Source organism: Centruroides sculpturatus, unplaced genomic scaffold (assembly GCF_000671375.1).
Source record: "Centruroides sculpturatus isolate CEXI.00-Female unplaced genomic scaffold, Cexi_2.0 scaffold142, whole genome shotgun sequence".
NCBI lineage: Eukaryota > Metazoa > Arthropoda > Arachnida > Scorpiones > Buthidae > Centruroides > Centruroides sculpturatus.
Genome location: NW_019384352.1, coordinates 278,560 through 292,315, shown reverse-complemented (window position 1 = coordinate 292,315; position 13,756 = coordinate 278,560). Strand labels below are relative to the sequence as shown.

General features: G+C 33.4%; 1 protein-coding gene across 1 annotated transcript; it reads left to right on the top strand.

The window, feature by feature from the left end:
* Positions 1 to 3,344: 3,344 nt before the first annotated feature.
* Positions 3,345 to 13,356, top strand: LOC111638317 (ran-specific GTPase-activating protein-like). The gene is made up of 7 exons (XM_023384011.1): positions 3,345 to 3,471; positions 9,099 to 9,202; positions 9,408 to 9,565; positions 9,636 to 9,764; positions 9,947 to 10,060; positions 12,562 to 12,657; positions 12,822 to 13,356. Exons 1-7 carry the CDS (start codon positions 3,457 to 3,459, stop codon positions 12,872 to 12,874), a joined length of 669 nt encoding a protein of 222 aa, XP_023239779.1. The 5' UTR covers positions 3,345 to 3,456; the 3' UTR covers positions 12,875 to 13,356.
* The last annotated feature ends 400 nt before the right edge of the window (positions 13,357 to 13,756 follow it).

Below are 13,756 nucleotides of genomic sequence, written 5' to 3'. Positions count from 1 at the left end.
AAAATAATCCGTATAAACTACGTTATAAACAAAAAATTGTAGGATTACTTACCGAGTGTGTACCCTTTGACTACGCTCGTTGCTAAAGCTTGGTTTCGTCGCGGAACAGCGCATCAAATTGCGGCCGCGATTTCTGATATTATTTTTCTGCGAAAACTTCGTTGACCTTTGGAGACATCATTAATATAAATAATTTTTATGGCCGTTAAATAAGAAATGTTTCTTTCACAAGAAATGTATAAAATTACAGTACTAAACAGACGATAGGTCGCCTAACTCGCCGTAGCGTGACGCTAGACGGCGAAAAATATATATTTAATTATAATAAAGTTACAATAAATTAAGTTAATATATAATTATATATACAGTACCTAATTTATATATAATTAATATATAATTATATGTACAGTACCTAATTTATATATAATTTATATAATACTGTCCAGACGATAGAAATCTCTCCGTAGCGTGGCGCTACGGACGGCGGGTAAGTAGTTCGGCTGCCCGATGACGTTTTACGTATTATAGGAGTTATTTTTAGCGTTGTTTACGGATAATGCCACAATTTTTATAGGAATCATAACTATAGGAAACGCTTTTATAGGGGGATCTACTGTATTTTAATTTTGAAGGACACTAGGGAGGACCATAAATGTTTCAGTAACTTATATTTTTGCCTCTTCCTAATGTTTTTCTTACACGTTAAAGATAAATATTGGAGAAATATTTAACCATTATATATTTATATTGAACGGAATTTACCTTACAGTAAAATATCTTCCAACGGAGCCATTTGGTCTAGGCCACACACTTATAGGAGTATCAGAACATTTATTACAAATTATTCGTTCAATTGTATTTCTTGTGTATTGAAAGATTTCTATTTTTGTTAAATTTTAATATTTACAAAATACAGGATTTTTCAAATCCTGTATTTTGTAAATACAAAAGACTTCTAAATCATCAAGAACTCATTTGTTTCAGTACAAATGCAAACATAAATGACGCTATTGGGACCTTATCAGAGCTGTAAAGTATGTCCATAAGAGAAAAAAAGTCAAAGGAACGATGCCTTCTAATGTGACTTTTCGCTAGATATAGCTTTTCCCGAAATCAGCCGTACGCGATCGCGAGTCGCGCCGCACGCTCCGCTAAGACTATCGCATTTATGTGTTTAATCCACGTGATTATGCCTGATTCGAGTAGCCCACTTGACTCGTGAAGTACTCGTGTTATATAGTTCGTGAAGTACTTGATGTTATATAGTTTTAGGGGGTGTGGATGCTCGCTCCTATTCGGGCGCTGAGGTGCGAGCGATAGCGAGCACCGAAGCGCACTGCATGCGAGGCGTCGGTTAAGTCGATCGATCGCTCGCCTTGAAGATGCGGAGCATGGAGAATATGCATTAGTACTAGTTTAACGTAAAAACTGTAACGGAGAAACTTTTACAGCCAACACTAAGACAGGACGGAATTCCTTCTATTTTTTCCAGGAGCAGAAGGAACCAAGAGAGAAAATTGCAGGTCTGACAGCAACCAAAAGCGTTGAAGACTCCTGCATCCTTCCAAACAGGTGTTGCAATTACTACTGTTGTGTGAAAAACACATTTTTCAGTACGTGGAAGATAAAAAATTTGTTTTTGTTAGAATATTTAATGATATTTTAACAGAGAGCAACTTGGCCTTAATCACTTTAGGATGTAAAGACCATTAAGTACAATTAGTTTCGCACATAATTCAGTTTTATGCAACCACAAGAATTCATTTTTCACCAGAGAAGTTAAGTCTATAAGTAACACAGTGGTGAATAAAAATGCTAGAAAACTGTCTAATTGTAAGTAACTAATAGAATAAAATTTTATTTACTGAGAAACTTAATTTTTATTAATTTTCATAACATCATTATCAGATGAATCAACATTGGAATATTAATTTAAAGAAAATTAAAAATATGAAGGTTTCCAATATAGAATAATATGCAGCATAATTATGTTACCATACAAATAAAATTAAAAAAATAATAATAAAACCAAAAATAAACATTGAGAGTGATTAAATAAAAAATAAGAAATAATGTGATATTTTGTGTTAACAAGAAGTAATATCGTATTTAATTTTAAACTTGTTATTTTAACTTAAAATGTATGTAAATCACAGTTTTATTATACGACGAAAATACATTTAATTCTTATACATCGGTATAAACTATATACTGTGTACTGTTTAATGCTGTATTGTGCGTTGTGTCACATAAAAGTAATGCCGAAAACACAAAATAACGAAGAGACAGAGTATTATAAACAATCACAGTAGGTATTTACTACGTCGTGTTATAACACGACACGCTCTGAAGTCGCCGTAAATACTGTGGAAGAATCCGGGTTCGATTTCCTTTTGTAGTCTTTCCAACGGAGTATTATCTATATATATATATAGGGACATACACGTCCATTTATATATATATATATATATATAAATGGACGTGTATGTCCCTATATATATATATAGATAATACTCCGTTGGAAAGACTACAAAAGGAAATCGAACCCGGATTCTTCCACAGTATTTACGGCGACTTCAGAGCGTGTCGTGTTATAACACGACGTAGTAAATACCTACTGTGATTGTTTATAATACTCTGTCTCTTCGTTATTTTGTGTTTTCGGCATTACTTTTATGTGACACAACGCACAATACAGCATTAAACAGTACACAGTATATAGTTTATACCGATGTATAAGAATTAAATGTATTTTCGTCGTATAATAAAACTGTGATTTACATACATTTTAAGTTAAAATAACAAGTTTAAAATTAAATACGATATTACTTCTTGTTAACACAAAATATCACATTATTTCTTATTTTTTATTTAANTAAAAATTCTCTAATTAGTCTGGAAACGGGGGACCTAATTCTTGCATTCTGTGAAAACGGGTAAGATTAGCTATAATGTAATTATCTTAATCTTCACTATCGTTACTTTTTGCCCAGCGAAGCGGGCCCTTGCAGCTAGTTATTTGATAAAAGAAGATTAAGAAAAAGGAAATTTCGAATTAAATTCGCCATGAAAATTTTAAGTAAAAAATTTCAATTCTATTAGTCACGTGATCGAAATTATCCAATAAGATCTTTGAAGTGCCGTTGTTGCCCGTAGGACGAATTAAATATTCTTAAATTATAAATAGACATTTTTTAAAACAATATAATAAATAAGCATTTATAATTTATTCCAAACGAAAAATAATAGCCTAAACTCAAAGAGATTCGACGCAGAAATAAAATAATTATTTTAAATTTAAATAATCTTTAATTATTTTTGTGCTTAATACGAACCACCGCCAGGTGTCTTTACGTCGTCCGTTTTAAGCGGTTAGCGGAGTGTTTTGTATCAGAGAAGGAAAGAAGAAGAGGAAGAACGATATTTTTTTAAAATCGTAAAACATCCGTTTACAAAATGGGCAACGACCAGGTGAGAATATTATAAAAATATGTCGGATACGATAAATTCGTTAATTATTTAATTAGTATTGTCTTAGATATAAAAACAATCGGCGACAAGGCCGAAATAATTGCAAATTAGGCTTAAGTTTGAATGACGATCGACGATTACGTTAATTACACTATTTATATTATTTTATATAATTATCTTAAGTAAATTACGTATTTTAATTAAGTATACGAAGTTTAAGGGCACTTTTTAACGTTTGGCGCCTTTGTATATATAAGAATCAATGGGCACATGACTCCTTTGTAATAAAGGAAGTGGAAATGTTTACTTTCACAGAAAATTTTCCATGTTGGAATCTTTGTATTTCATGATGGATTTCCATGTTGGAATCTTTGAATTCCATGTAAACTTAAATATTATTTTAAGAAATCCAGGTAAAAATGTATAATAGAAATTGTAACCGTGTTGGGTCCTTAACAGACAATACCCATAGGAACAAAAAAGTCAAAGGAACTGTACCTGTATTTACAACCCTTTGTGAAATATGAGCCCCCAGAAATTGCCCTTTGTGCTCGCATAGTAGTAATATACACATTATACAGGGTGTCCCATAAGTTTCCATACATATGATTGGCATGGACTTATGGAGTGGTATCCCATATCCCAAGACCTTACCTCACTTGACTTTTTACTTTTGGAGGCTTGGTGTATCAGGAAAAGATACAAAAGATAAATCATCTCAAGTAATGAAAATATTTGAAATCTCGGCGTGCAGCCAGCAACTCTGTTCAGAATCTCGGATGACTTCCAGTTGTATCCGGCGGGCTTCCGGCAAACTACAGGCGTCTTTTTCGGTGCTCGATACACCAGCAAATGAGATGGCAGCTACTGTGACACTCGTAAAAGCTCTATTTTGCATTGACAATTTTGAATTTAATTTATTTGTTGATGAATAAACCATGAATTCGGTTAGTACATTAATAGAATAGTATATTTACATAAGATGCCATGTAATTTTTTTTGTTAAAAGTGTAATCTTAGGATTGATTTAATTATTTAGCCTATAACTCTTACAGAAGTTTAAAAAATTTTCATTTGTATTTCTTTTTTTGAAATAATTTTTTTTTCATTAAGCTGTTCTCATTAAATAAGTTCAAAAGTAAATTTCAACATAACGTGGAAGTCCACATTGTTTGCCATTTTTATTGTTTTTCTCTCCTGAAATTTCCAGCAGTCGGTGTTTATGTTCTCTAGAAAACCGGCAGTTTTGTCACTTCTGGCAGCATCTACTGGATTGATGCTGAGATTTTGAATACGCTCAATGTATCACCAATGCCGTTACAAGCATAACTCCAGGGGCCATATTCTGGTCAATGTCTCTGGTCTCTTGTCTCTCACAAGCCGGTTGCTGATTGGCTAATCATTTGGATTAACTAATCAGCAACCGGCTTGTGAGAGATGAGAGACCAGAGACAGTGACCAGAATATGGCTCCAGCTGTACTTGAATGTGTTCTTCAGCAGTGGAGGACAAGCATTGAAATGTTTTCAACACAATGGCAGTCATGTAGAGCATATTATATATATATAACCCTCTGCATATTTTTAGGCAGAATTACAATCAGTCTACCACTATATATCAAGACAAACTAGCTGCAATCCATCAGGTAGTTCAATGGAGTTTGACACTTCCTGACCAATTCAAAGTTATTTCAATTTTTAGTGACTAAAGCTGCTTTTGACCTCTCTTATGAATATTGACTTTTGAAGTGGTCGGATCAGAAATATTCAAGAAACTGTAAGCTTAAGTTTGAAATGCTTTAAATTCTTCTATGTCCCGGGACATGTAGATCTGATGGGTAATGAGATAGAAGATGCTTCTAAACACAAAAACTTACCTCTGACTTTACAGCCTTATTCTAGAAACATCCCTATGAGGATAATTTATGACCATCTTATCTCCACATGGAACCAGTCACGGACTTCTTCGACTAAAGGAAATGTCACCAAGATGTTCTACCCATCAGTTTATGATTTTCTTAAGAATCCAGTTAAGAATTTTCCTATTCCTTTTTTCAGATACTGGACGTGGTAATTTTAATTGCTATCTAGCAGCACATAATTTAGCCAGCAGTACCTTCTGCCCATGCATAATGGGTAAAGCTGAAACTGTAAAACTTAATTTACAAATGCCATATCTATAAAGTTGAATGCTTTAGGATCATGCTGGAAGTTCTGTCCTTGGGATATGGTTAGGCCCTGTCTAGCTCATATTCTTGTGTCCAAGGAACTGTGTGCTTATTTTGCTATTTTTATTAAGGATATTTTAAGAAAAAACGATTAACTGCTTCTTTGAATTCCAGTGTTAGTTAACCATGTTTGATATTGTATGCGCATTGTTCATTTTCTTACCTACCTCTTGTCATTTTATGTATTATTGATTTAGTGTAATACTCACTTCAGAGTGGTGCACTCAAATAAAAAATATATATATGGATAAATGGGTTTTCATTTAAAAATGTTTATTTTTCCTATGTACAGAAACTTATGGGACACCCTGTACTATATTACTTGTACTACAGTAATAAGTACAATATACTGTTAAAAAAAATTCTTATAATTTCATCAAACAAAAGTTATGTAAAGATGGTACTGTGAGTTCTAAGTGTTTGTTATGGTCATTTTGGTGCTATAATCGAGGTAGGAAATTTGGGTTCGGAATGTGCAGACGGACATTTTTGTGCATAAAATTTAGGCGTGGTTCTACACAGCTGGTATTTATTATGTGGAAGTTGGAGGATCTGGCCAATTCTTGTGTTTTGTTAGGATAAACAAGAAACTGGATTCTGTACCAAGTTTTGTGGCATTGTCAGATTTGTGCCAAGCTACTTCAATGCAGATTATGATGATGCGGACGATGGTTTTTGGTTTTCAGTGCATTTTTCTTTGTGGAGAAGTGTTTGCTCTCATTTTGAACTTTTGGTAAAAGTCAAAGTCAAATGGTACCAGCTTTATAAAAGGACCATGCATTATTTGTCTCTTCGAAGGGATTTTCAATTTTGAACGATGTACCTTTCCATTCAGCACAAAAAATATGCACTTGTATATTCTGGCTCTTGGAGTCTGTTCGGAAATGCTTATCGGTTTAACCGCCGAGAGTCTGCACCATTCAAAAGTGTTGTCTATAAATTTTCTAGTGATTTACCAGTTTCTCGCTGATCTTTGAGAATGAAGTCAGCTATATACCGACAACTTCGTTTATCGTTATCGCCCACCTAATCAGTAAGCATTTCCAAACCATCCATTAATTTCTTGCAAGGTATATATAGATCTTTTAATACATCTAATAAGTATAGTAACAGGTGAAAATGTGGTCGTTTTTACAGTTAAAACAAATGGTTTTCTTTTTATTATATAACATAATTATACACAAGTAATTATGTTAAACCTTGATGCACTACTCTTAACTTCACCATTGAAATCATAAAATTGTTAGTGAAGAAATCCTCTCCATTACATATTGGTTACATTACTGCGCGAGTTGTAAATATTGTAATTCTGTCATGTATTGTTATAAAATCCCACTTTTAGAATTAAATTTAATTATTAATTTGTAGATTGGAGGCTAGCAACTTCATCTACAGATAATAAGAAATTTATGCAAATTACTTTTTCAACTACAAATAATAAATGGCATTAAAACTTAATGAAAATGCTTGTGAACTGTGGTTAATTTGTTGTTGCCGTGATTGTAAAGAACATCCTTGAATATAGTTAAAAACTTACATATGCGAATGCAGAAACTTATTTCGAAAGAATTGTTCGAGAGTAGAGTCAAAAATTGACCATAGGAAAAAGTAATCGCTAAATTTAGTAAAACTATATAACCAGGGTGGCCAATCTCCTTGATAGTCCGAGCCATTTTTCAAAATTGAAATTTTTCGCGAGCTGCAATTAAATACATATTAAAAAGGTATGCAAAAATTCCAGATTACAAATTATATCTGTAGCAAGAGTGATACAAATTGTTTCCTCCAGAGCACAATGTCAACTGTCCGTTGCAATGACAGTTTACAAATTCAAAGTCGGTCGATAACGGATGATTACGCCACTGTTTATGTTCGTTCGCATAGTTTTCGATGAGTCATATCATTCTTAACTTGGATGGAAATGAAATTTGTTACAATGTTGCACTTAGCCTTTCATATTTGTTGTTAGTAATTTAAAAGACATTTTGAAACACATACGGAACGATAATAATTTTTAAAAATATAATAACACAAAAATGAAAAGGGAACTCGGGTACATTTATTGAGAGCCACAAATAATCCTTCAAAGAGCCGCATGTGGCTCGCGAGCCGCAGGTTGGCCACCCCTGCTATATAACATCATTACAAAAACAGTGCAACTTGTTCAGTTTAAAACATGTTTCTTTTTTTATCAAGAATGTATTCATCTTAGAATTGATTATTTTGCACCTGCCACATTAGAGGTCAGAAAAATTCCAGTTGTGATTACCATTTCTAGAACATACTGTTAATATTACAATCGAATTGCATAATGACGTATCAACTTGTAGATAGACTGTCTCCAATATATTTGTCATATTTCCCCCTCATAAGATATGCATGTAATTTAGGAGAGGGAAATTTCTGAAGAGAACTTTAGGATTTTGCAGGTATAACTAAGGGTTTGTTATTTAACCTTACAAAATCATTTTATTTTATATTGTCTTGGAGCAAACCACATTCACAAATAGAGTCTGTGATGTACTGTAAACATGTACATTTACAAGTATTTACGTACAGTACATGTAGTTATGTATTTGTAAATTTAGATTGCTTTTTTTTCTGTACTATATTAAAAATTAAAATTTGTTTGTAAGCTTAAAATAGTTTCTTATTAACCATATATTATTAAAAATGCATTTATAAATAAAATACAGAACTGGAAATGGTTATTTGTGGTTTAGCCTAGTGACGAGTAATGTTGACATAAGTCGCCTCTCCTGGGACCAACTACCAACGTAAGGTGAGGTAAACCTGTATTATTTATAAGTGCATATAAAAGCAACAAAGAACCGAAACATTTGCTAACTTTGCAAACATAAAATACTGTATTTTGCTCAGTTTTGAAAAATAGTTTGAGGTAATTCTGGATGTGGACGTGTAATTGCATTTTATTTGCCACTCATGTGAACAGTTGTATCTTTCACCGATGTTGTCGTCTACACGGTTGCCATTAAATTAATATTTAATCTGAAAATAGTAAGAGGTTATCCTTTTCTTTATTTTAAAATCTTAAATGTGCTACAGCAACAAATAATAATACCTTTTGCGTGTTGCAATGTACATGGTAATGCAAGACAGTTGCATATAATTTCACGTAAATGCTAATGTGAACAAACAGAAAATAAATGTAACTGGCATTTGTTACGGACTTGATCTGTCGTTGCCATTGATTGTCAAGATCAAAATAGTGGAGCCAGTTCAGTTACAGACATGTGCTGTCTGTGGGACGATAAACAGACTTATTTGTATGTTCCATAAAGCATTCATTCTCTGATCAAATTATGTGGACATTAAATAATTACCTAACAGTATATACAAAATCAGAATTTATATACAGATTAATTAATTTTTTTCTTTAGGAAGAGGTTCCGGAGAGTCCTGATGTGCATTTCGAACCAGTTATGAAATTGCCACTGGTAGAAACTAAGACTATGGAAGAAGACGAGGAGGAATTAGTGAAATTGTAAGATTCTATTACCAAAATTTTTATGTAAGAAATTATATGTCTGCAAATTTTGCATATATGCAGTTTGTAAATTTCAATGATGATATCGAACGGGCGGTCTGATTATGTTACGGATGAGCGTTCCTTTCTGAGTCTTTCGAAACTAAGATTGAATCGTAGTTAGACAAATGTCTGTTGCTAAATAATTTTTATTCCTTGACAGGCGGGCGAAGTTGTTCAGATACGATACCAAAGACACTCCTGCGGAGTGGAAAGAGCGAGGAACCGGCGAGGTTAAAATCCTCCGGCACAAGAAAAATAATAGCGTCAGGATAGTTATGAGAAGAGACAAAACTTTAAAAATATGTGCGAATCATTACAGTAAGTGCTTCTTTATATGTCGATAAAGTCGGGACTATTCTCGTGATTTTTTAACTGTTAATGTTTTTAGTACAGCCACTCATGGAAATGAATCCGAAGTCCGGAAGCGACAAGGCTCTGGTGTGGAGCACACCGGCTGACTATGCCGACGAGGAACCCAAGTCTGAACTCTTAGCCATCAAATTTGCAAGTGCCGAGAGTAAGTGCATGCTTCCTGCAAATTCCGGGATTTTGCCTTTTTGAGTGATGACTTCAGAACGGGCGGTCTGATAAATTTTAGATGAACGTTCTTCTCTGATTGATTTCTTTAAATTATTTTGATTTCTTTTTCTTTTTTTAATATTTAATCAGTAACAGGAATGTTTATTTAATTTAATATAGATTGTTTAAAGTTCAAGGAATCATTTGAGAAAGCAAAGTTAATAGTTAGTGAAAAATTCAACAGTAGTATACAATCAGATAAGTCTGAACAAGATGAGGAGGATGACGATGAAGGTGAGTTCATAATTGTTTTGTTGAAAAATATGAACTTTGAAATGTATAAAGGTAATTCCCAAGTTAAAGATGGCATGTGGTAGCAACGATTTTCTGCCCGTTAAATTTTAAGTGCTCCAGGTTGCCGTGACTTAGGCCAATTTAAATTTTTTGCAGCTTTATTTTGTGTCTAGAAAAATACAGAAAAATCATTAGCGAGGTTGTGGCCGAAGTTTTCTATGCGAAAACATGAATGTCAGATGTTCAGCACTGGCTTCCTGTAAGCCTAGAAGTTTCACAATGGCATTTGAAATGCCAGTGGAATCATGCTTGATGTTCCAAATGCCATTGTGAAACTTCTAGGCTTACAGGAAGCCAGTGCTGAACATCTGACTTTCAAATTGGAAACTTTGGCCACAACCTTGCTATTTTCTGATCCCAAGAAATGCCTTTGCCCTCTCATCATTTGTTTCCAGCTAAACTCATTTCAGATAGTGTGGACTAATATGAAAGCTGGGAGAAGGGTTAAGGTCGTAGTTGCATAAATCTCATAAACTAAACATTGAAATTTAGCAGATGCAGAGAATAGTCAAATTTGAGGGATGTCAATGATGATTTTCCCACACAATTGCATGTAATTTTCATTTAGCATGGATGTATGGGTGCCATTGTAGGTTTTGAGTTATCCAAGATTTACATATTTCTGCCCAGTATGCTTAATAAATTACATGGCATTTGGCAAACTGAATACAGCTAGGCATACAGAAAGCTATTTTCGTTATTTATAATAATACTTTAATAATAATAAACTGCAGTTAAACAGCGTGTGTCTGGTGAGAATCTCACAGATTGTTTTATAAAACATATCTGGCAATGTAAACAAATTAACATAGTATTCATATGACAGTTTGGACAGAAGTTTCACTTTGAATTTCGAAGTAGCCATATTTTGAATTAACCAAATTCCTTAACATGTAAATCTCTGTATTACTGGATGGGACAAATAGTTTGACATCTTATATTTGTTACTATACTGTCATACTGTCTGAGTTTGAATTAACAAGCATTTCCTGTATATACAGTTTTGTAGCTATACAATATATACAGGGAATTTGCAGAGTTTGATGATGTCTGGGATATGTACTGTACAATTGAAGAATTGTATGAAGACAGTCTGCAGGCTGGTACAATCGAGGAGGAACCATCTGGTCCTAGTATAGCACCAAAATTTGGAAAGACTTTGAAAGGTCTTTAAGACTTAAACCTGGACTCCACATTACTGGAATCCGCAACGTAATCATAAAACTGAAAGCTAAACTGACGAAATTTTTAGTTTTGTAATGTTCAGTTGGACAAAAGCAAGACTGAAAGCAGAGTTAAAAAATTATTTAACTTTTCCATTTTCGTTCCGGGCTTCTGTCGTACTGCAAACAAAAAAAAAAGTAATGATTTGTGATGCGTAATCACGTGTAGTTTGATTGTCGTAATGGTGGAAAGTGTAGTGAAAACAATAAGGGAACAAATAGATTTGGAATTCTTCACCGACAGTACAGATATCTGTATGACAAAAAGTAAATAATTCAAAGATTATTAACAATGAAATTGTTAATAAATGCAGAGAAAGCATGGCAAAATCTGTAGCGTCATCCATGTTTGACTCTACGACAATTACAGAACTGATCAACAGATGGCGCAGTTCTAGTGGAATCAAGTTAAAATGAAAACAACTGAAACGAAAACTCTATATGTTTCAGTTCTGTTTCTGAGTTTGTTTTCAGGTAATGTGGATTCCAGGCTTTAGTGTGACCATCATCATGAATAGGCTGTTCATGACATTGCATGTAGGTATTTCTTCTATGTGGGGGTTAAAAATTGGAGTTTTTTGAATAACGAATATCTACATGGGGGTGTGGGTAATCCATTGTTTGTGATATAACCGATTCTTGGAACAATGGATGATTTTCAGTGGCTATTTTCATTAAAATAAGATTCTACTCTTCTAAGACAAACATATACACTTCTGAAACAATTTTTATTCTTTAATTGAAATAATCATGCTTGATATGTTTCCTGTAGTATTTGACAAGAATTTCTAAGTCGAGTCATGGTCAATGTAGTGTTTAGTGCTTTGAGTGGTCACAGAATTAATTTTTTTTCTGATACTGAGGCAAATTAATAGCTAAACTTTAACTAAATATGGGAAATACAACCTACCATAATTTTGTCCTTTATAGCTGGAATTGATCAGCAGAAGAATAACATGCCGACTTGTATAAAAATTATAAATTTGGTAGCGGTCTATCAACTCTGTATCTTGCTGCGGTGGGTCAACTTGAAGACACAATAGTTATTATACAAAGCAAAGCAACATTCTGAACAGTTATGATTTTGTTCCATCCTAGTCATTATGCAAAATCTTTGAAAGTTTTTTTTTTTTTGGCATAGTGTTTTGTTTACCAAATCATGTTTTAATCACTGCTCTGTAATAAGGACAATATTAATATTGATTGTCTTTTTTCAAGGAGACGAAAGCAATGTGAAAGAAGAAAAGTTAGCGTCGAAAATTGAAGCACTCTCTTTGAACCAAAATGATCAAGATGCCAAAGAAAACACTACAGGTGAGCTTTTGAGTATTTGTTGGTTTGCATAATCGAGTGATGATTTTCAACGGCGGACTGACGTGTGCTGAATGAGTTTCTTGTTCTGATAATTACGCTAATTTTTATACAAAATTTTAATGATTTTATTATAAATCAAGTGACTTTAGAACATTGCTTTATAGAAAAAGAAGAGGAGGAGAGTGGGGAGCAAAAGAGCTCTGAAGGGAGCAAGTGAAGATTGCCTTTTTTGTGTGAAGTGTCCTTAGCACGGTAATTAAAAACACGTTTCGGGACCATTGAAACATCGCCGTTCCAGTGTCGTAACTGTCCTCTGTTCGTCGAATTACTCGGAGTACCGATTGCACATCTCGTTCCTTGCTTTAATTTTATATATATATATATTAGAATGTTTTATGTATATAATTATCCAAGTATGTAATTTCACGTTTCGTTTACATTTCCCCCGAGAAACTAATTTAATTTGACATATCACATTCCCAGTATTAGAATTCCCAAATTGTCACATTACGCGGGTTGGCGACGAACACCGTCCCAATTAGAGATCGGATCCGAAGTCTGCAATTTTTAGTCTATGCGATATAAGCTGCGAATGTTTTATAATACCACTTAAAATGAGATCGGACGAGATATTTTGTTATTAAAAGTCGAAAGTTGTACAACTCTCAAAAGAATAAAGATCAATCTGTTTCTATTGTATATTGTAATGATGGACTCTACCACTGGTACAAATTTATAAAGTGTATACTTTTCTACCATAAAAAAAGAAGCTTCATAGTTTTTAGCTGTATACATTTGTCATCCTGAAAAACAGCTTTAAGCTAATTTAAATATGCCAGCGAATGAAACTTGATTATAGAAATCATCAATAAAAAGGCATAAATTTCCATGAAAGTATTGAGCTATAGGCCTAAACTACTAAAATAGATTTTCATCTTGATTTGTGTTTTTAAGGCTGTAATTTTGATGAATTTAAGCCTTAAATATGCCAGTAAATGATATTCAGAGATGAAAATGCCCAGTTACAAACTATTGGAGCAGAAAATTAGCCATTAAAATTGAATCCACGTTCGGATGGGACGAAAGTAACCGCCATCGT

Bases quoted from the DNA above. Each gene is read 5' to 3' on its own strand.
- LOC111638317 (XM_023384011.1), top strand. The intron at 9,566-9,635 runs GTAAGTGCTTCT...TAATGTTTTTAG, and splicing joins AATATGTGCGAATCATTACA to TACAGCCACTCATGGAAATG. The intron at 9,765-9,946 runs GTAAGTGCATGC...AATTTAATATAG, and splicing joins CAAATTTGCAAGTGCCGAGA to ATTGTTTAAAGTTCAAGGAA.